Source organism: Paracoccidioides lutzii (assembly GCF_000150705.2).
Source record: "Paracoccidioides lutzii Pb01 unplaced genomic scaffold supercont2.13, whole genome shotgun sequence".
Classification (NCBI taxonomy): Eukaryota; Fungi; Ascomycota; class Eurotiomycetes; order Onygenales; family Ajellomycetaceae; genus Paracoccidioides; species Paracoccidioides lutzii.
Genome location: NW_015440959.1, coordinates 748,324 through 771,398, shown reverse-complemented (window position 1 = coordinate 771,398; position 23,075 = coordinate 748,324). Strand labels below are relative to the sequence as shown.

General features: G+C 38.4%; 6 protein-coding genes across 6 annotated transcripts; 4 read left to right on the top strand and 2 right to left on the bottom strand.

Moving 5' to 3' along the window:
- Positions 1–3,758: 3,758 nt before the first annotated feature.
- On the bottom strand, positions 3,759–5,114 carry PAAG_05211 (acyl-CoA dehydrogenase; the record flags this gene model as incomplete). The annotated part of the gene is made up of 2 exons (XM_015845502.1): positions 3,759–5,030; positions 5,082–5,114. The coding sequence occupies 2 exons, from the start codon at positions 5,112–5,114 to the stop codon at positions 3,759–3,761; spliced, it is 1,305 nt and encodes a 434-aa protein (XP_015699728.1).
- Positions 5,115–5,472: 358 nt separating this feature from the next.
- PAAG_05210 (formyl-coenzyme A transferase) lies at positions 5,473–7,161 on the top strand (the record flags this gene model as incomplete). Its single annotated transcript, XM_015845501.1, has 6 exons — positions 5,473–5,691; positions 5,767–5,838; positions 5,902–6,071; positions 6,121–6,218; positions 6,270–6,944; positions 7,019–7,161. The coding sequence occupies 6 exons, from the start codon at positions 5,473–5,475 to the stop codon at positions 7,159–7,161; spliced, it is 1,377 nt and encodes a 458-aa protein (XP_015699727.1).
- An 8,344-nt stretch (positions 7,162–15,505) lies between these two features.
- PAAG_05209 (hypothetical protein) lies at positions 15,506–16,468 on the top strand (the record flags this gene model as incomplete). Its single annotated transcript, XM_002793027.1, has 2 exons — positions 15,506–15,758; positions 15,840–16,468. The coding sequence occupies 2 exons, from the start codon at positions 15,506–15,508 to the stop codon at positions 16,466–16,468; spliced, it is 882 nt and encodes a 293-aa protein (XP_002793073.1).
- A 1,758-nt stretch (positions 16,469–18,226) lies between these two features.
- Positions 18,227–18,478, top strand: PAAG_05208 (hypothetical protein; the record flags this gene model as incomplete). Its single annotated transcript, XM_015845500.1, has 1 exon — positions 18,227–18,478. One exon carries the CDS (start codon positions 18,227–18,229, stop codon positions 18,476–18,478), a length of 252 nt encoding a protein of 83 aa, XP_015699726.1.
- A 353-nt stretch (positions 18,479–18,831) lies between these two features.
- Positions 18,832–20,109, bottom strand: PAAG_05207 (hypothetical protein; the record flags this gene model as incomplete). Its single annotated transcript, XM_002793025.1, has 1 exon — positions 18,832–20,109. One exon carries the CDS (start codon positions 20,107–20,109, stop codon positions 18,832–18,834), a length of 1,278 nt encoding a protein of 425 aa, XP_002793071.1.
- Positions 20,110–20,405: 296 nt separating this feature from the next.
- Positions 20,406–21,257, top strand: PAAG_05206 (hypothetical protein; the record flags this gene model as incomplete). Its single annotated transcript, XM_015845499.1, has 2 exons — positions 20,406–20,755; positions 21,029–21,257. 2 exons carry the CDS (start codon positions 20,406–20,408, stop codon positions 21,255–21,257), a joined length of 579 nt encoding a protein of 192 aa, XP_015699725.1.
- Positions 21,258–23,075: the final 1,818 nt, after the last annotated feature.

Genomic DNA, 23,075 nt, shown 5'->3' with positions numbered 1-23,075 from the left:
GAATCCCGATAGTACCCTGAGTACTAGAGTTTAGGGAGTCTGCAGAGTAAAACGGGTGAGTAGCCAACTAGCGAAATGCGGGTGCAGCAAACAGCCGAGACGATTCAAGAAGTGCGGGTGAGAGGGACCAGAGGGAGTAAGATAAGCTGGGAGTTAAGCTGAAGATAAACGGTAAGAATAAGAAGCGGAGCTCTCAAGGAGCAGGCTAGGGTAAACCTTTTTAGACTGACGAGTAGAATAATACGAGGGCGAAGGGTGGAGGTGGTTGAACAGCCAGGGGAAACCTGAAAGATAAAGTAAGACAAAGATGGAGAAAAAGATCAACGAAAGCCAACAAGCGCCAACTGTTTCTTCATTGCATTAAACTGCCGAGAGAACTTTAACAGAACTCGTTTTCATATGCACAATGCTAACCTATACCGAGGTGGCAACTTTCCTCCGACTAATACCTCTTTGGGGGATCCATGGAGGAGCGCAGGCAAAGAGAGTTACCGGCGTCGACAAAATTAACTGCAAAATTAGTATTGGAGAAGGCCAGAAATCCCTCCAACCAGTCTCCTGGCCCTTAGGCCCCAGGTAGACTAAGGTTGAAGTCTGGCATTATATATATGTCGGAAACAATTTTTTTGCAGCCATCCTCGCTCTTTGTTGAAGATATGAAGGATTGATGGGTGTCCGCGTTTGCAGGAGTGGGGCGTTAGCTAAGCAAAACAAGCGAGCCCATTAGTTAACTAGTTAGCTACCTATAGTTAAGTCCTGGGAGAGTGAGTTGGTTATTCCATTTGCATGAACTTCCCTTTGAAGACTCACTAACCCAAAAATTGGTGATTCCCTGCTCCCTATTCATATGTTTGCAATGGATCACAGCTTGGCAAAGTGCAAGGAATCATCAGACCAGGAATCAACATGGATAGCTGAGTGGCTAGCAGCTAAGAATTGATCACCAGCATCCACTCTGCGGAACATCTTCGGTCTGAACTTTGGATCTAACTAACTGAAAATAGCTTGGACATCATATTAATCCTGAGGAACAAATGGTAACAATGAAACAAATAACTAGTTAACTAACCAATTAATTATGAATGAAAGATTTAAAAAAAAATCATTGATTGAGCAGATCATCAAAGTTGCTGAAGCTCTAGTAGATTTTTAATATCTGAAAAGTTTATGCTTAATAATGTTAAATTAGATTGAACTAAATTATATTAGAATTAACAAGGACATCTATTTGATTCTTGTTATTTTTAAATATACCATATATTTGCTGCATTTTGAATGAAGCTTATGAAGTGATAAAGTCCTTGAGACAGAGAGCATAGAAAATTAAATAAGTAGTTGTTTAACATGTGTAGTAGATGAAATGATAAAACTTTAAATTTATTTTCTAATTAATTTTTCTATAATTAGATCTTTTATATATATATTTTTTTATTTTTATTTAAAATTAATATAATTTAATATAATTTTTTATAATTATATTAAATTTTTTATATTTATAAACTTTTAATTTAATTATTTATAATATTTAATTATAAAATTTAATTTATTATTTTATTTTATAAAATTAATAAAATTATTAAATAAATATTTTAAATATTATAAAATATTATTTAAAAAGCTTTATAATTATATATAAAGTAATTAAAATAATTTTATATATTTAAAAATTATTATTAATAATTATAAATTTATTATAATATATATAAAATTAAAATTTTATTTAATAAATTTAATTTTAAAATATTAAATTTTATTAATATATATATTTAATATTAATTAATAAATATAATAATATATAATAATTTTTTAATATAAATATCTTATTTTTATAATACAATAAAATAATTATTCTTTTTTTATATAAGATAATAATTTTACTCTATATATAATAATATAACTATTATATAAATATCAAGATAATTACTTTAATAATTATCTTTATAAAAAATATTATTACTTTTTCAATCAGATAAAATAATATTTAAATATATTTATGAAGAATAAAGATTAATAAAAACTTATAAAGTTAATTATTTTATTCAAATTACTATTTATAAAGTTTATAAATTATTTTTAATATATCAAATTCATTAAAATTATATATAAATCTTTATTTATTAATATTTTTAATTATTTAAATATATTTATTTAACTTTTTATTAAATAATTTATATGATAATATTATTAATTTTTTATTTCAATATTATCTTCTTATAATAATAAAATAATTAAATATTTAAAATAAAAAAAGAATAATAAGAAAATAAAATATATATTAAAATAAAAAAATAACTATAAATTTAAACTAATATATTAAAATAAAAATAAAAGTAAACTACATGATTAAAGTATTATATAACATATAATTGAAAATATAATATTTAAATTATTTTTCAATTAAAGATGAAAAGAAATTTATTTCATATATACTATTTAATTAAACTCTTTATCTGCTAAAAGAGAGATATAATTTAGATTTTTAATAGAGTCCTTGAGCTTTTTAGATATCTTTTATTATTATTATTATTATTATTATTATTTTACTGGTTCATTTTTTGGTCTGCAGCAACTAATGTTATAGATTGGTGATGAGCAAATAATAATAACTACTTTCTTTAACTACTAGGGCGCCGTACTCATGAAGTCCATCCTTGGTCTTGATATTCAGGGCTCGGTTTTAATTTTAGGGCTAGGGCTGCTTTGGACATCTTTCAACCAATTTCATATAAGTTAAATTGTTATCAATAGCAATCAACATAATCTTTCATTGATTGATCAGAACAGGATATCTTTGTTTTTGCAAGTAATAACACGAGACATCTTCGTAATATTGGCATACTTCAAGATCATGTTATTCAGCCACGCATAGTTTACATGAAATCGTGGAGAACTACCCGTCCGTTCCTGTAACCACGAGTTACCTGCTCCATCAGGCTGCAATCCGCTCCAGCTCTAGCTGAATCCTTCGCTGGCTTGGACCTGGGTTAAGATATGGCTAAACTAGCCAAGAACCTCACCTTTAACGTTACCAGTCAGCGGGACATCTCCATCTTCGGCCAGGCTTCTTTTTCACCCACCGCTGAAGTGGATATTGAACTGCTCACTTTTGGAACCCTGCATAATAAGGAGGATAGCCTATCTCTCGAAACGGTCACATGAAGTGGAGGGTTCGCTTTGAGGACATTTGGATGAACAGATCTACCGATAGGTGGCCGTCAAGTGGTTGGCGGGATATCCTATTTCCGGCGAGCTCATGGCAAGTGGATGATATCTTGGTTCATGACATGCGTATATCGCTTCACAAAATCTGATCGAATTGCGCTGAGAAATCTTTCCCTCTGGCGCTTGGCCTCCTTTCTAAAAGATAAAGAAACTCACAAGGATACAAATTTATCTCTCAACTTCCCTGTTTTACACCCTAATATATCGATACAGTTCCCACCTCTGGGGGATCGTCGGATTCTAAATATCCCAAAAGTGCCATGCTCTTATCTGTCTTATCTTATGTCCTCTAGCAAATGCCCGATACGCTCCGTTTTTAACACTTATTGGATTTGTTTACACACATATTATGGCCTATACGGGTTGGATGGACTCAATTCAGCCGCACCAACATATGTACAGCTAGAGTTACCTTGAAGTTTGTCACCACAAGTATGATTACAGTCGTACATTGCCTTCCGATATCTTCCACTAAATCCGAAATGTATGTACAATGTGCATTCTCAGGCGTCAACCACTAGCCATCTATTCAAAAGTCAATATGACTTCGGCAAGCCAAGAATCCTTTCGCCGATATAATTGCAAATCATCTCCCGACTAACAGGAGTAAGGCGGGGGATAAAACATTCCCTCAAGTACCTCTCCACGTGATACTCCCTCGCATAGCCCATTCCACCATGGGTCATCACTGCTCTCTCACACGCCTTAAATGCCGCTTCTGCGGCTAGGTATTTGGCCGCATTTGCGTATTCACCTGATGTATAGCCCGCATCGTACATCTTGGCAGCCTGATAGACCATAAGCCGTGAAGCTTCCAGGCGCATCCAAGCATCAGCCAAAGGGTGCTGAATGGCTTGGTTTTGTCCAATTGACCGACCAAATACTTGTCTCCCGTTTGCATATATCGCCGCTCGTCGCAGAGCTGCGAATCCAAGCCCCAGTGCCTCTGCAGCAAGCAAGATGCGCTCGGCATTCATGCCATGCATTATCATTTTGAACCCGTTGTTTTCCTCACCAATCAAGTCTGTAGCGGGGACTTTCCAGTTTTCGAAAAAAAGACTATTTGTATCGACTGAAGCACGACCCATTTTGGGGATTTCCGTAACATCTACCTGAGACCTATCGAGGTCGGTGTAAAATAGTGATAGGCCCTGTGATGGCTTCGTAACCTTGTCTAAAGGGGTGGTTCGGACGAGGATTAAGATCTTTTCCGCATTCTGGGCGGTAGAAGTCCAGATTTTTGACCCTTTGAGGATGTAATGATCGCCCTCCCTAGTAGCTGTTGACCGTAATCTCAACGTGTCGAGCCCGGTATTAGGCTCCGTAACCCCAAAGCAGGCACGTTCACGACCCTGGATGAGAGGTATCAGGAACCTCTCTTTCTGTTCCTCATTGCCAAATTTCACAACTGGTTCCAGACCAAAAATATTCATATGTACTGATGACGCGCCAGACATACCCGCTCCTGATTCAGATATGGTCTGCATCATCACTGCAGCTTCTGAAATCCCCAATTGGGATCCACCATACTCTGTGGGCATGCAGATGCCCAGCCAGCCATCTTTGGCCAGCGCGGTTTGGAAATCAAGGGGAAAGCTCTTTGCTTCATCGGCTTTGAGCCAGTATGCATCGGGGAATTTAGAGCATATTTTGGCTATCGATTCGCGAATTGTCCGTTGTGACTCAGTCCAGTCGGGATCGTGAGCTTGCAGATACTCTATAGCTTTGGCATGCAGCGATCTATACCCTATCCTCGGCCATGAAAACGAAGTCATGAACTTTGGATTTCGGGCATATCGCGTCGATATCTGGTGAAATTAGTAAAGGGGATATAAACGCTACATATAGAGATCCATTACCAGGTTTCGTCTGATGAGAAGGAGAAAGTTCATTGTGGAGAGAAAGTGCGAAAAATAAATAAATAAATAAATAAATAAATAAATAAATAAATAAATAAATTACAGTGACTTGATTCTATTTCCCAGGTTAGACACTTGCATTAATTACTTCTTTAGATGTAAGAAGAGAGGCTAGCATGGGCCGGTTTGGTGAGGTCCCGAATGAGGGGAAATCCGGCATCATCAACTGAATGCCGATTTGCCGAAAATTTACTTCTCAAATTGCCGAACATTGAGAACGTTCTTTTTCTCTGAATAGAGATTTGCCTCTCAGTTCATGAAAATTACATAGGTTAACTATAGCAAGAAGAATATGCATACTTGTGCCACTCATCCCTGAATCTCACCCAACATGACCACAGGATTTTGCTTGCAATTGGCACGACGTCTGGGGCTCGAACTTGGCCGTAGACGACGTCCAACTCCTGGGTTAAATGTCCTGGGGGAACGACATGGCCCATACTTTACACCCAAGTCCTATCCCTCGATGAGTTCCAATAACGGAGGAACATCTTATCTTTTAGGGGCGTTGCATGGATTTAAGATACTGGATCTATCTCGAATCCTAGCTGTGGGTCCCAGTCATGTCTCTAATGTTTCAACCATACCCAGGCTAATTGAGCTGTTATATTTTTTATATACCTAGGGGCCGTTCTGCACCCAGATGTTGGCAGACTATGGTGCAGATGTAATCAAAGTCGAGCAACCTGGAAAAGGCGTGAGTAAAAAACGTATAGATGTGCGGGCGGAAACGTTGATATCTAATTGGGTGATTGATCAGGATGATACCAGATACTGGAGAACAGATGGAGAGGGTGAAAAGTGGTCGACGGAAGGAATATCATGCTACTTCGCATGTGTAAACCGCAACAAACGTTCCGTCACCTTAGATCTCAAGAGCGAAAAGGGCCGAGAGATTATTCTTGATTTAGTTAAACGAGCAGACGTGGTGTAGGTCATATGTCGCACCTGAAGCTCAAAATCTGCTGATATTCTAAAGGGTGGAGAACTTTTTACCGGGAAAGATGGACAAACTTGGCATTGGATATGAAACCATTTCCAAAGTAAACCCGGCCATTATCCATGCCAGCATTTCCGGTATGTAAAATTCTCAGGGAAGGACAGTCAGTGATTTTAACACAGAATCAGGGTATGGTGCCACTGGACCCTATTCCCAGCGCGCGGGTTATGATATCATCGCTGCTGCAGAAGGTGGCCTGCTTCACGTCACTGGTGAAGCTGACGGTCCTCCTACGAAACCTGGGATTGGCATGACAGATCTGTGTACCGGACTGTTCATGCACGGGGCGATAATAGCAGCGTTGCAGGCTAGACATCAAACTGGAAAAGGCCAAAAACTTGAAGGCTCCCTTTTTGAAACCCAGGTATCATTGATGACCAACGTCGCAAGCAACTGGCTGAATATGGGACAGGAAGCCCAACGATGGGGAACAGCTCATCCAAGCATTGTTCCATACGAAGCTTTTAAAACTAAAAACTCCCACCTTGTTCTCGGTGCAACGAACAATAGACAATTTGGAATTCTCGCAGATCGTCTGGGAAGCCCACATTTAGCACACGATGGCAGGTTCCGAACAAACGATTCAAGAGTGCGCAATCGAGCGGAGCTGAATGTCATTCTGTGTGAACTGTTCAAATCCAAAACAACTGATGAGTGGCTTACAATCTTCGAAGGCAGTGGAATGCCATATGGGCCAATTAACAGTCTAGAAAAGGTGTTCACCCATACCCAAACTCAAGCAAGAGAAATGATTCAATCTATCGAATTTGATGCCGCCGTTGATGGAAGATTCAAAGTCACAGGTACGTGTATTCCCCCGGGGCGAATTTAATTTTCAAACTTTGAAGGCTAAATGTATCATATCGATGTAAAACAGGATTTCCAGTTAAATTTAGCGGCACGAAACCGTCAATTCGAAGCAACCCTCCGCTTCTGGGTGAGCATACGGATGAAATCCTTCAGGAGCTTGGTATTTCCAAGGAAAAGTTGGCGGATTTGCGACGGGAGAAGATTGTATAAGCATGTCTACCAACGTTGTTTGATACAAATTTTTATTAATAGTATTTACTGCTGCTAAAGTAAAATCACCTCATAAAATAGAGACATTGTGTGTTAACTGAATTTTTTAAGTTAATGCCTTTTATAGAATTTCTCTGACTTATACTATTGAGAAAGATAATAATTATTTGCAGATATTTATAATTTATTAAATCTTCTATAAATATAGAAGCTGTTGATATAAGGGGTTGAACCCCTAGATTTGCTCTGGCTGGCTGACTCAGCCTAGCCATCATTCGCATGTGCACACGTGATCATGCTACGTGAGCTTGCTTAAGCTTGAGTTCTCATCTCATTCTTTTCTTCCCTTTCTCAAGCAATTCGTCCTTGTTATATAGGAGGACTAGCCTCTAGTTCTTAGAGCTTAACCCTTTACATTATGAATTGCTTCACTCCTTTCATTGATAGGCCACTGGAAGCCTTAATCCTGTATCATGAAGCTCAGCAAACATGCTGATATATGATAGACTATTGAGAGTCTTAAATCCTGCATCACAAAGTTCAGTGATAGCACTGGTATATGAATAGACTGGGTTAGCAATCATGCTAACAAATGAACAAGCAACATTGAAAATGTCTAGCTGAATGAGATAAAGTGACAGACTTGTACAACAAATGAATCAACATGAAGCAATGAGCAGAGATGCCTCCAGCAGCTTTGAACAACAATGGATGACCTTTCTTCAACAGCAGAAACAGATTCAGTGTGAGAACAAAAATTTAATAGCAGCTCAGCAAGCTGAAATAGCTAATCTACAACAAGCTTTGAACATCTCAACATCAACTCTCTCTCAATTGAACTCACAATCACTTATTGCAGTCAGAAGATCAAAGACCAAGCTATCAGACTGTGAGAAGTATAATGATTCTAATCTGAAGCACTACTCTCAGTGAGAGCTAAAGCTTCAATCAAAACTTAAGATTGATGGAAAAGCTTTAGGTAATAATAAGAAATGTGCTTGATATGTGTACTCAAGACTGGAAGAAATGACAGCAGCTTGAGTTTACCCCTGAGTTGAGAATAATAAGAATAAGATCAACTTCATGATAGAGAGCTTACTGAAGCAGACACACATGCTCTTTAGTGATTCTGCATGACAGAAAAAGACTATGCAAAAGCTCAACAATTTACAGTAGAGTAGAAGAGCTCTCTTTGACTTTCTGCTCAAATTTAATCAGCTATTGCTAGAAGCTGGTGATCACAGATGAGATGATCACATTAAAAAGAGATATTTGAAATCTGCTCTAAGCATGAAGCTGAGGGAAGACATGATGAGTGTAAAGAAATCATCTCTCTATGAGAATTACTGCAGAGAGCTTAGATTAGTTGATCATCAACTCTCTGAGCTTAAGACTTTAAGATAGTGATCTAAACATCATGAGAACAGATCTTCTTCAGATCATATAACATCTAATTCACACTCTCTACTTCATCATGCTGTTCTTGATCAATGAAATCAGTCTCAAACTTCCACTGATGATCTGATGAATCTCTCTACTAGTGCTGTGATCTCAAGTGCCTGTCACATCAAATTGATAAATCAGACAGAGGTTAATCAATGAAGAGAGCAAGGCCTGTGCCTGAGATGTGAAGCTGAAGATCATATAATTAAGAGCTGTCTGTTCAAACCTCTCAGACACCCTGTCACCTCCATGATAACTAAGGTGATTCTCAAGCCAGTACTGAATGACAACAATGTAGATATGAGTGAGGATTTGAGAAAAGAGTAGCTTCAACCAAAAGACACTGGAAGGAGTGAAATAAGAAGCTTATGAGAAAGCAATGAAGAAGATTTAAATCTAAGATAATGTTCAAACCCTTCACTGTTGATGCTCTAGTAGATAATGCCTTTTCAACTAGAGCAATGATAGACAATGAATGTAATGTCTATAGTCTTATTTCTCAATCCTATATTAATAAGCATAAGCTCCTGTGCATTGAAATTCCCTCTGTTAAAATGACTAGTTTTGAAGACTTGATGAGACTCTCCATGAGCATAGTGACTGGTATTTGAATTGATATAGGCAGTCATATAACTGAACAGGCCTTTCTCTATGTGGTGAATGAGTTACATGATCATGATATGTATCTAGGTGACCCCTGGCTGGCCTAGCAAAAGGTGACTATGATCCTTCATCAAAGAATTATAAGATTTGAAGAGAGTGGCATAGAGATAGAGTCTAGTTCAAATGCAAAAGCTGATGTGATTCCCATCTCTGCTGTAAGCTTCTCTAGACTTGCAAGCACTCAAGAGAAGTGAAACATCAAGATCTTCACTGTCAGTTTGACTGATATTCAAAAGACTCTAGAAGTGAAATCAAAGATTGATCCTAGAGAAAAGCTGCTTGAACATTATCATGAGTTTTTGAACATATTTGATAAGAAAGCCACTGACACTCTACCCTCACTTCATGACTGAGGTAGAGATCATGAGATTGAGCTGATTAAAAAGGCTGATGATAGCACAGAACAACCCCCTTGAGGCTCATTATATAATATGTCTTAAAAGGAACTACTGACTTTGTGAAAGACTCTTACAGATTATCTAGATAAGGGTTTTATTAGAGTGAGCAACTTCTCTACAGCCGCCCCTGTACTATTCACAAAGAAGCCTGGGGATGAGCTAAGATTTTGTGTAGACTATCAAGCTCTTAACAAAATCACTCAAAAGGATTGATATTCTCTATCATTAATCAGTGAGACTCTACACTGAATTGAACAGGCTAAATGATTCACTAAGCTGGACATTATTGCAGCTTTTTACAAGATTTGAATCATAGAAGATGATGAGTGGATGATAGTCTTTAGAACCAGATACAGGCTATTTAAGTGACTGATTACACTCTTTGATTTGGCCAATGCTATGAGCACATTTCAAAAATATATCAACTGAGTATTATATGGATATCTGGATGACTTCTGCTCAGTCTATTTAGATAACATCTTGATATTTTCCTCAAGAAGCTTACAGGAGTATCACAAGCATGTACAAAAGATGCTTATGCATCTACAGAAAGCAGGCCTACAGGCAGACATCAGAAAGAGTGAGTTTGAGATGAACAGTACAAAATATCTTGAATTCATCATTGAAGTGAGCAAGGGTATATGAGTGAATTCAGAGAAGATTAAAGCTGTTTTGAAATGGGCAACATCTACTACTCTTAAAGGTGTATGAGGATTTTTAGACTTTGCCAATTTCTATAGATGATTTATCAGAGATTTCTCAAAGATTGTGACTTCACTGATGATTCTTACATGCAAGAATGTTCCTTTTTTGTGGATGAGCAAGACTGAGAAAGCTTTTAAGTGTCTAAAATCAATATTTATCTCTGCTTCAATCCTGCTTCAATTTGACCCTGACTGTGAGACTATATTGGAAATGAACTTCTCAGATTACATCTCAAGAGAAGTGCTGCTACAATATGATGAGCAGAGCATTCTACACTCATGTGCCTTCTTCTCTCACAAGCATTCACCTGTGGAATGCAACTATGAGATTCATGATAAGAAGTTATTAGTGATAATTGAGTATTTAAAGAAATGGAACACTGAGCTACAAAGTGTAAAGAAATTCAAGATCCTCACAGATCATAAAAATCTAGAATACTTCATGACTACATGCAGACTAAATGAAAGACAGCTACATTGAATGGATATTCTCTATTGATTCAACTTCAGAATTGATTACCAGTCAGAGAAGTTGAATGCTGAACCAGACACTCTATCATGAAGAGAGCAGAACATGTCACAGAGTGCTGATGATGAGAGAATCAAGCAGAGACAAGCTTAACTACTTAAGTTTAATGTACTGACATCTGAAATGGAATCAATAGTGATCACTGCCAGTGTGAAATCTGAGATGTCTCTTCAAGCTCAGTGAAATGATACCTGCAAAAATGACAAAATTCTGCAGCATCTGAAGTAAATTCTTCATAAGAAAAGATTCAGATTTTCTTCTGAACTCAGCATTAAGATCTCTGTCTCTGAGTGCTCTTTAAATGAGAATGAGAAGCTTCTCTTTCAAGATTGTAAGTGAGTACCAGACTTCAAACCTCTTTGAACCAGGTTAGTGCATGAGGCTCATGACTCATCTCTTACTAGTCATCCCAGGTGAGAGCAAACAGCAGGAGTTCTAAGACATGAGTTCTACTGGCTAGGCTATGCCACCAATGTGAGAAGAATGATCAGAAACTGTCATCTTTGCAGATCAAACATCACATGAAGAGATCAATGTCAGGGACTACTTAAGCCTCTTCTTATTTCTGAATGCATGTGGCAGGAGCTTTCTATGGACTTTATTATGAACTTATCAAGTTCTAAAGAATACATGAACATCATGATTATAACAAACAGACTGATCAAGAAGATTATATTAAAAGCAGTTAAGAAAACTGATATGAAGACAGTGACTAGAGTGTTCCTTCACAACATCATCTCTCAATATGACATCTCTAAGGTGATAGTGTCAGATCAAGGGTCAGCTTTCACAAGCATGTTTTGAACTCAGATGTGTGAGAAATTAGACATTAAGAGATGACTCTTCACAGTCTATCACCCAGAGACTGATAAAGCTACAGAGTAAATGAATTAGACTCTGAAAATCTATCTACACAAGTACATTAGCTTTCAACAGAATGACTAGTGTGAATGACTTCCTCTAGCAGAGCTGATCATCAATAATAGAGATGTTGTCTCAACAGACATGAGCACATTCTTTTTAACACATCTTTTTCACATCTTCTTCATTGATATAGTTAATGCACTCCTCATTGAAACATCATGTAATCCTATTGAGTTTGCAAATGATTATATGAGGAAGACTTATGAAGTGTTGAAGTGAGCTCAAGTAAAAATGATGAATGCTCAGCAATCTCAAGAGAAATATGTGAATAGACAAAGAGACTCAGCTTCAAGCTTTCAACCTGAAGATAAGGTCTGATTGAGCTTAGAGAACATGAGAACTAATCACCTGTGCAAGAAGCTGAACATGAAATACAATCAATATACTGTGCTAGAAAAGATAGAATTTCATACTTACTGACTGAATGTCTCACTCAGTATTCACAATATCTTTAATGTAAAGCTTCTACATGCTGTAGTGACAGATTCCCTGCCTAGTCAGAGGCAAAGTGACTGGCAGCCACCTGCTATAGAGACTCTGAAAGGACCTGAGTTTGAGATTGAGGAAATTCAGAGTGAATGAACCTGCTGAAGAAAAAAGCAATATCTTATTAAATGAGTAGATTGGGCTAAGTCTACATGGAATGATGTGAGTCTCCTACAAGAAGTGAAGATCTTGATCACTTGAGAGGCCTCTCAGCAGGCAAAATTAGATGTAAAGAGAGCTTTAAATAGTCATAAAGACTTGCAACAAAGAGGGAGAAGGAGGATATTATAAGGGATTGAACCTCTAGATTTGCTCTGACTGGCTGACTCAGCCTAGTCATCATTTGCACATGTGCATGTGATCATGCTATATGAGCTTGCTTAAGCTTGAGTTCTCATCTCATTCTTTTCTTCTCTTTCTCAAGCAATTTGTCCTTGTTATATAGAAGGACTAGCCTCTAGTTCTTAGAGCTTAACCCTTTACGCCCAGCTCCAAGCTTTCAACCCAGAGATAAGGTCTGATTGAGCTTAGAGAATATAAGAACTAATCATCTGTGCAAGAAGCTGAATGTGAAATACAATCAATATACTGTGCTAGAAAAGATAGAATCTCATGCTTACTGACTGAATGTCTCATCTGACATTCACAATATCTTTAATGTAAAGCTTCTACATGCAGCAGCAATAGATTTTTTGTCTAGTCAGAGACAAACTGACTAATAGTCACTCACTATAAAGATCTTAGAAGAATCTAAGTTTGAGATTGAAAAAATTTAAGATGAACAAATCTATCAGAGAAAAAAACAATATCTTGTTAAATGAGTAGATTGAGCTGAGTCTATATGAAATAACATGAGTCTTCTACAAGAAGTGAAGACCTTGACCACTTGAGAGGCCTCTAAGCAAGCAAAATTATATGTAAAGAGAGCTTTAAATAGTTATAAAGATCTGCAACAAGAGAGAGAAGAAGAGTATTATAAGAGACTAAACCTCTAGATTCACTCTGACTGACTGACTCAGCCTAGTCATTGTTTGCATATGCACACATGATCATGCTATATGAGCTTGCTTAAGCTCATGTTCTCATCTCATTCTTTTCTTCCCTTTTTCAAACAATTTGTCCTTGTTATATAGGAGAACTAGTCTCTAGTTCTTAGAGTTTAATCCTCGACAAAATACTATATAAAAACTCAAAGTAAAAAAATAAAAATATAGAAAATCAATTAAAGAGAAAAAATTAAAATTTTAAAATAAATAAAAATTAAAAATATAATCTTTTATAATTATCAAATTAAATATTTTATATATATTTAATAATTAAATTATATAAATTAAAAAATTTAAATTTAAAAAAATTAATTAAATTATTTTTAAATATATAATTAATATATATTTATAAAATAGTTCAATTATCTTTTTAATAAAAAAGTAGTTAAATTATTTTTATATTATAATTATATATAATTAAATAGTTATTTATTTTATAATTTAATTAAAATATATTATTTATAAAATTTTATTAATCTTAATTATCTTTATATAAAAGCTTAAAAAAATTAATAAAATATTTAAATATTATTATATTTATAATAAAAAAACCTTAAAATAAAATACTAATAGTTATATTATATTGAGTTAATTATATAAAAAAATAAATAATGAGTAGATTTAACTAGTTAAATATATATATATTTTAATAACTCTAATATATTAAAAATAAATTACTATTTTTTTGATTAATAAATCAATTAATTATTTATATAAAATTTTTATTAAACTTTTTAATTTATAAAATATAAAAATATTATTTTATTTAATTAAAAAAATAAATATATTTTTTTAAATATAATTAATAATATAATTTTTATAATTTTTTATAATAATTAACTATATAATTATATTATATAAAAATAAAAAAAATAAAACTATTATTAAAAAAATAATAATATTAAAAAGATATTTTAATAAAATTTTATAATTATAATAATTATTTATTTTAAAATTTTATTTTAATACTTTTAATTTTTTATTTTAATTATTATTTTTTATTATAAAATAATATAAAATACTATAATTAATTATATCTATATAATATATATAAAAATTTAAATAAATAAAAATTAAATTATAAAATTTACTAATTAAATAAATTTTTTATTATTTAATATTTTTATAAATAATAAATATATTATTTTATAAATTAAATAAAAAAATAAAAAAATATTATTAAAATATATAAATTATAAAATATAATTATTATCTTTATAAAATTAAAAAAAATAAAATTAAAGAAAATAACATATTACAATAATTATTATTTTATTAATATTAGTAAATATAGAGAAAAATATATAAATTAAATTCTCTTTATTTAATTCATTATCTACAGTTTGTTTATTTATATTTTAGCTTGAACTGACACTCTGTAATCTTTCTTTATTATAACTAATTAGTTAATGTGTATTTAATATATTTTCTATTTTCTAAGTTAAACTTAATTAGATTATAATTATACTTCTTTATATACTTAGAAGAACGAATCTTGAGTCTTCAAATAAAATGTAAACTTCTCTTTTATTTAAAATATAAAGTAAAAAACAATCTACTTATTTAATTAAAAATTGATTTCTTTAAAACTATAATCACCTTTCACTGCAAAGAGTATTTCAGGGTAATTCATCAATAATGCATAACAAGAGTTTTTTTGAGAATCGATGTCAAACTCATTCAATTTTTCTATCAATACACAATGAAATCTGGCTAACTAGTGTTTTTCATCAAGACATGCTATCTAGGCTATAACCGGTGACACGATGGTTCAATCTCTTTTAGGGGATGAAAGGCTACCTGGAACTACCTATACACACTAATCATGTGCGGTGGAGCGCCTGCTCTGTGCCCCCCAACATTTCTGGCATTCTATCCCCTTGATGACTAAGCCCACCTTCCTTGCCCCAGATACCTCTTGAATATCGCAGTGCGAAGATGAAGAGTGCTCAATCATGCTCTCACTTCCGATTACCCAACTTTTCAATTAACACCGGGAGCCAATTTCTCTTTCCAAGGTCTCTGTTAGAGAACGGAAAAAATACTTGACCAGTTCCATTTTCCCCTTAGGGTGAATCTTGAACTAACCGCTGGCTGGCCCCTGAAATGCTCAGAACAATAGGGCTGTGGAATTTAATCATATAAGCCCTTATGGCATCCCATCCCCTCCCAGAAGCGGAGCTGTCTGTACATAATGAAAATGGTGATTATTATAGGGATCTAGAAGCACATTCACCACAGCTACCTAGTCCTACAGACAAAATACCGTGGATCGTACGCCACCTATCTGAAGACGTCAAAACGAAACATGCAGATCTAATATTCCTCTTCTGTTACTTTTTGTCGGGTCTCTGCGACAGCACTGCCTACAGAGCCTGGGGATGTTTTGTTAGCATGCAAACGGGTGTGTTTGAGAATATCTACCCGCCTGCATAGATCTGCATGTTATGCAAACAGCATCATTTGCTGATACTACCGATGTCAGGTAATACCATTTTTCTCGGACTGGGGACATCCAATACCCTCGAGCAAACAACGTACGATTGGCTCAAGTCCCTTGTTTCGATTCTGTCTTTTCTCGCTGGGAGTTCAGCCTACTCAAAGACTAGATATTTCCGACCTCAAAGCAGGAGTGCCTTGGTCGGCAATTTCGGTTCCCAATGCCTCATTCTCATTACAGCCGCATCCATTCTCCAATTGGGTGTTATTGAAGACTCTAACAAGGAAAAGGGTGTGCACACTCTGCTAAAACTCATACCGTTGTCACTAGTCGCTTTCCAATGTGCCGGTCAAATGGCGGCAAGTCGTCTCCTCGAGTTCCCCGAGCTTCCAACAACCGTGTTGACAAGCCTATATTATGACCTGGTTGTCGATCCCGGCATTTTTCGACCATTAGGCAGAAACACGATGCGTAACAGGCGCGTTACTGCTATTATCGGTGTCATTGGAGGTGCGACTATTGGCGGCTGGCTGTTTACAAGCACGGGTCGAGTCTCGACCGCGTTGTGGGTGGCCGCGGCATCAAAACTTGTCATCTCTGCCATTTGGTTCTTCTGGAAACAAGAGGACAGGAACAGTAATCAGCCGCACACCGCGGCGGATCCCGTCACCTGAATGCGTAGATGTGACATACATTGTTGCATTTGAAGCTTTACCATTATAGGTCGTCAATTAGCCGCTCCGACGCGGTAACGACAGCCATTACGAATATCGTTGACAGTATTCTCTGGACTCTGTATCCTCCTGGAATAGTTATTGTCAACAGGTTTACTTCTGTTCCATGAAGATTAGTATGCCCAGTTCGCATTATCAATACCAAATGTGTGGACGAGCAATACGTTTACTCATAAGCATAGAAGAGATATATGTGCCCCTCGATGGGCAGAATCCATTACACTTGTAATCTCTGCGGCGAATTGGGGCGATTATTAACCTACTGCATTGGGTTGAAAGACCGGCCACTAAGAGTTACAGGTTATGGAGGTATTTGGAACGGGAAAGTTGTTTTCACGAATATGCCTATCTTGATGTGAACAATAGCCTTCGAGCCCACAAAACATAGAAGCGAACCACGCAACTTCGGACGTCGAGACGTCTTAGGACGCCAAGTTGGGCGTTAACTTCAAGGACATCGACTGAGGACGTTGGTGGGTATACAGAAAATGGAAAGAAATGAAAAGAAGAGAAGAGAAGAGGAAATAGACAGCAGCTCAATGCATATCATACCAAGCTAGAGCAAACTCAGCAGAGTATTATATCTAAAAGCATTTATACATTCCACTTCACGCAACTATTCCAGTATTAGCAGTTAAACTTTCCAAGTAGATGAAACTTGGGCGGCTAAACAGTTTGAGTTTTTGTTGATTGGTCACCAGTAGCGCGACGGGGATTCAAGGTAAAAAAATTAACTCGGTAGTCCGGTCCGCCACCGAACCTTAAGCTACATCCGCGGTAAACAGGGGAGTCTAAGTGGATGGAGCAAGGGACTATGAGGGGATCACACGGCAACAATTCTGCATTGCATATGTGATGCATATGTGACAGTGGGATTGAGGAGGGGAGGGTCTGCGGGGTATAATTTGACGGACGTGTCTAAGGAAGGGGGTGGATTGGTCTTGATTTATATGATAGAGGCGTTTGGTTGCTGTATTTTATTTATTTATGGGCCAAAACGATGGGGAAGTACACAATGTGGTTAATATTGTTTATGTACGGCATGTAGGGACTAAGGTGCGAAGGGATGGCGTTCAAATAAGAGGTCAAAGCTAAATATTTATGAGGTGAGTATGTATATATACCAATGAAGGACATATAGACGATAAATATAAGCAGGGAGATGGATAGGCAAGGTTCCACATGTATAGAATAAAGAATAGACAAAATGTAATAGTATAAAAATAGGTACAAAAACGAATTAATAAGGCAAATAAGGCAAATAACAAACAGCAGTGGTATCATCAAAGGAAAGATAACAACAACCAAATTATGAAAAGGATTCCTAAAGAAAAAAAGAAAAGAAGGAGAAACAAAATGACAAAAATCCCAATCCACATAGAGCAGATAAACATGAACAAGAACGCGAGTGCTGCTATGACTCGAGAGCGTTCACGGGGCAGAGGTATCGATGTATGAGACAGCCACCCACCATAGCCCAGGAACAAACAATAAAACATCCAGCCCGATCCAAACCCAGGAGATTGCCGGAAAAAATATAACCGCCAACAACGGCAATGCCAACGGGAGACCAAAGTAAAAGCGAAACGGAGTCAAAGAAAAATCAACCAACGACACCATACCCACTTAAAAAAAAAACCGGGAATCAGTGGTCGAAAACGGATAACCTAACGACTTCAATGACAACAACAATATGCAATGAATGAAGATAGATCCCAGGCACCAGGGCAAATGGAGCGAGAAACAAGAGCAGGACCTCGAGGGAACGGACCAGGTAGGTTTGTGGGGTTCTTTTGTTATGAAAGAAGTAAAAGAGGAAACAAGATGGGGAAATTTTTTGCCAGCGAGGCGAGGATGTATAAGATAAGATTGAAGGAAGGGAAGTTCATATCACAGAATCTTTGGTACCACAGTGGGCGGGGTAAGAAGATGGATGAGAATGAGGAGTAAGTGCGAGGCGAAAGAAGGTAGGCGAAGGCAACCTCTCCTTCAAAGGGTTGTAGTCGATCCCTTGAAGAAAGCTGAATGTGGAGGGTGCTGTTTTCCCAATCTTTGGGTCTCCGGTCGGTTGTGAAGATTGGTTTGGGACACGGAAGCATCACCCAATACCTTCGATATAGCATTGGGGGTGCACACCCGTCACAGTGAGCAATATATCACCTTTTCACCCGACACCGTTCAAATCGTCCTACTCCCAACCATAATTTATCCACTTCCAAAATTCTATAACGGTCAAAAACACAAAATATATCCAACCATAATAAAAAAGAGAAAAGAAAAGAAGGGCAAAAAGACCAAAGTTCCTAGCCGACAGCCATTCTGCGCAAAATCTCATCACAATTGGCATCGAACCTCATATCCCACAGACGAATACTATTCATCAATCTCTCCGTATTCTCCAACTCCCGATCACGGCCAAAGATCGAATCGACAAATTCACAGCCGGCATTGCGGCCCATCATAACCGGCCCACATCTGCCGGTTTCCCGCTTCGCAGCCTTCCACATAAAATGCTCGCACGCCTTAAGCAGCTTTTCGAACCGATCCCACAATCGCTCGCCTCCATCAAGAAAATCCTCAACCATCTCGCGTGCCTCAGCGTTGCGAATGCGCGGCCCACATTCCCGCGCCCGTTTCACTTTACCAGCCAACTTGATGAGGAGAAGCCACAGATCGCCAGCGACATCGGCCATGGGTGCAGAGGCGCCATGATGAAAGACGGTCCAGTCGTATATCCATTTACCGAGAGAATTGGCGTCGAAAACACTACCGAGAAGAAGAACGGGTTCTTCGGAGGGATCCCAGTTTTTTATTGAATATCCATCCGGGATACCATTTCGAATAGCGTCAGCCTCGGTAGCTTTGGGGTGTTTGGGCACGCTGGAGGTGGGTTTAGGTTTCTGTGGGGTGCGGGTAGATGTTGAGGCGCGACGGGCTCGAGAGCGCATGGCAGAGTCTGTCTCATCATAGACGGGAACCTGGTTGTAGTAGAAAGACTGATCAGTGGTTGGCTTTTGCTTACGATAAAATTGATATTGCCCGACGCTCTGCCTGGCGGACGTCCCGGCGCCGTCATCGAAACAACGACGACCACCAGTCCAAGCCGATGCACGGCTGTACCTGGGACGCACATGGGGGGCAGAGCGCGGCAGCGTATCGAAAGCATTGTCAACCACATCGTTGAAGAAGGGTCGTTTCTGCGATCGGAGAGGCGAGGCGGGCTGGTGATAAGAATAGAAGGGATCTCCAGATGCTGATGGCATGGAAGGGCGGCGAGGCGCTCTCCCTCCGGCAGCCTTGTAGTGGCTTTCGCCGTAAAAAGCACTTACTTTTTCGTGCTTGTGCGGAGGCGAGGAATAGCTGTGCACCGCATCATAGTAGCTTGCGTAACCTGGTGGCATGGAATGCCAGCCACCCGAGGAGTCCTTTGCAGCGGAGTAGCTGGCCCAATGAGCCTGTCGTTTCGGACGAGAGACATGTGGTGATCCGAAATTGGGGGGATAGTAGGCGTAATGGGCAGGGATAGCGGTAGCGTAATCGTAAAAAGAACATCCAGCTGGTGGAGCTGGATATTGATACATTGTCGATGAGAGGGCATAGAGACACCGCAAACATAAAAAAAACCAAAATAAATAAAATAAAACCAACCACGCCGGATATATTGTTTAAATAAATGCTGATAAAAAATTATCTCCCTTTTCTTATATAAATGGTCAAGTAAAAACCAACAACCAACAAACAGCAAACAACAAGCAGGAAGCGAAAACAAGAAAAACAAAAACCGACAAGTGTATTTGTACAGGATATCGCTTGCAAACCGGAAGGAAAAGACGGCAAAGAGTTAAGGGGAGATGTATGATAGCCCGTCACCTCGGCGATGAATATAGAGGAGGCAACAAAAGGAGATTTGACTGATCTTGCCCGGCGTGCATTTGAGCTCTGGCAACGACTCCCGGTCGAGAGAACAGAGAGACGGATCGAGGATGGATCTGCTGGAGAGAGAGGGAGAGAGCGGGTCCAAAAACAATGGGCCGACCCAAGTGAAGTTAAAGAGGCGAACGACGGCCGCAGGGACTTTTTGGGATTTGGACAGGCCGGAGAGATCAGGACAACAGTGCGCAACGACGACTGTCAGTCAAGACTGTTCTCTGAGAGCAAGCGATGGGGTATAGAAATAGTAGAAATGGTCGAGCTGGTCGAGCTGGTCGAGATGATGGAGACTGTTTCGTGTGCAGTTGAAGCGAAGAAGAAAGAAAAAGGAGAAAAAGAAGAGAACAGAAGAGGTTGAGACCAAAAAAAAAAAATAAAAATAAAAATAAAAATAAAAATAATAAAAATATAAAAAAAAAAGGGCAGGGTAGTGTATTTAATAGGATGGGTGAGGGACGTGGTTTTTTTTTATTTTTTTGCTCGAGGGGCTCCCGAACAGGTCGAAAAGGCAGGAAAATGTTGGTGTGTACGGTTATGTACGGTATGAACGAAATGTACGGAATGTTCAAGTACCCCAATTCCACAAGCGAAGGACGTAATGTTACGCCAATTAACTGGTGGGTTTCTGGGTGGCGGCCTGAGGGCGGTTCCTCCCAGCTGCGTGGGGTTAAGACAGGCCGAGTGCGTGGGCCTTGACTTCCCACCCGACGGCTGCTATGTTACTCGCTGGCCCTTTGTCAACCCTTCTGATCCCTGGGGGCAGGGGAGCCACAGCCCACCCCATCCAGCTGCTCGATGATACGCAACATCACATCAACCCATACAGCCCATACAGAGACCGTATTATGAGGCAGGGAATACCAAAGTGCCCCCCCCAGCCGCTGTGAGAGACGGTTTCGTATCCGTATTACTCAACTCGCTAGGTACAGTTCCAACTGCTATCCTAACTTAAAAAAAGACTCCGTACTGGACAGAACATTGTCAGGGCTATTCTTATGAGTTAGTCGTCTGCCCCTCCACCACCCACACAAGTCAATTCGGAGATTGATGGGGAAAATTCCAAGTATCCAAAAAGAAGTCTTTAACAAAATATACCTCCGAAAGGCATGGGGAATCATCGAGGCGGGATTATTCTGACAGCGATTCGAAGGAAAAAAGAAGATGAAAATCATGTGCCTGGATCCATCCCATGGAATGTCATGACTGATCAGGTTATTTACTCACAGCTTCCCTTCGCTCTGCGGCATCTATGCTTGGATACTGGATACTGGATACTTGCATGGAAAGTCCTCGAGAATGTCCATATATGTCCTGTCCTGCCTTGGTAATTACTAGCTTGACAATCCCTCCTCCTGATGGATGATCGAATGAAACCTCAAGAACCAAAACCAAATAATGACTCAAAACCCGCATTTTGCCCGTTGACTAATTCTTAACAATTCCATCACCATCGATAATCAGTTAACTAGCTAACTAACTGAACTAACTTAGTGATTATCTATTGAAGAGAAGAGAAAACTAATTTCAAAGCAGCGCCCTAACACCGCCCATATGGTAGTGGCTTTGGAAACGGCGAAGGGCGGCGATGGTTTCATACGCCAGCTCTCTTCCTAGTCAGTCCAATGGTAAGCAGGGAAAACCATAGTAGAGGGCACATTCTGGGAGAGGGCCTGAGTTGAAGAACAAGAGTCATTGTTCATCTTTCTCTGTGTTTAAAATATACGGCTGCCTGGGAGTGTTCCAAAGGAGGGAGCGTCAATTGGGTGAAGAACAGGAAAAAGGATCGCCAACATTTTTCCCTTGACCCTTGCGATGGATCCCGGTATCTAGTTATCCGTACCTAGTCAACTATCTCACCATCCATCTATTCTCTCCACGACCCTATTAAAAAATGCCAGGAACAATAACATCATCCATGATCATATTTGCCCATGTTACTCCGCGCGCCAAAAAGGGACTAAATTCCCTGCCTCTCTTTTCTCTCAGCACTAATGACGTGCGTTGTAGCTATCTCATTACGGAGGACTCTCAGTGCACAGTCTCTGGTCATGTCATTATCGGCACACAGAGAGCTGAACAAGAATAACTCTAAAAACTGGGATAATCCATTCAATCCATACTATCCTACCACTGGAAATTTGAGAAACAGACGCTCTCACCAACCATCAGCCGCTTCCGCCGTTGCTCCGAGCGTGGAACAGTGCCCGTGTGATCGTGTGGCGGCTGCGACCGCTGGGGTCCGCTGTCAAGAAAAACTCTGGAACCTATCAACGAACTCCTCCAGATTCTCTCGTCCGGATTGGACTCTACGGAGACACCAGTAAGCATAATTATTGCCCAAGGCGAAAAGGATGTTGTTTGCCTTCACTGCTTCTCCCTACATCGTTTCACATGAAGCAAAAGAAAAAGCTGAAAGGGGGGTAATAATGATAACATCTACTGGTAAGTTTACTAACTGATAGTTAACAAGTTAGTTAGTTAATGATAAACAAAAAATTAGTCAGCGTGGCCAATTAATAGTTAACTAACTAGTTAGTTAATTAACTTAGTTTTATCTCCTTGTTGAGGTTGGTTAAAAGATTTAACTTAAGCTCCCGCGTGCACCCAGGTCTCGAAA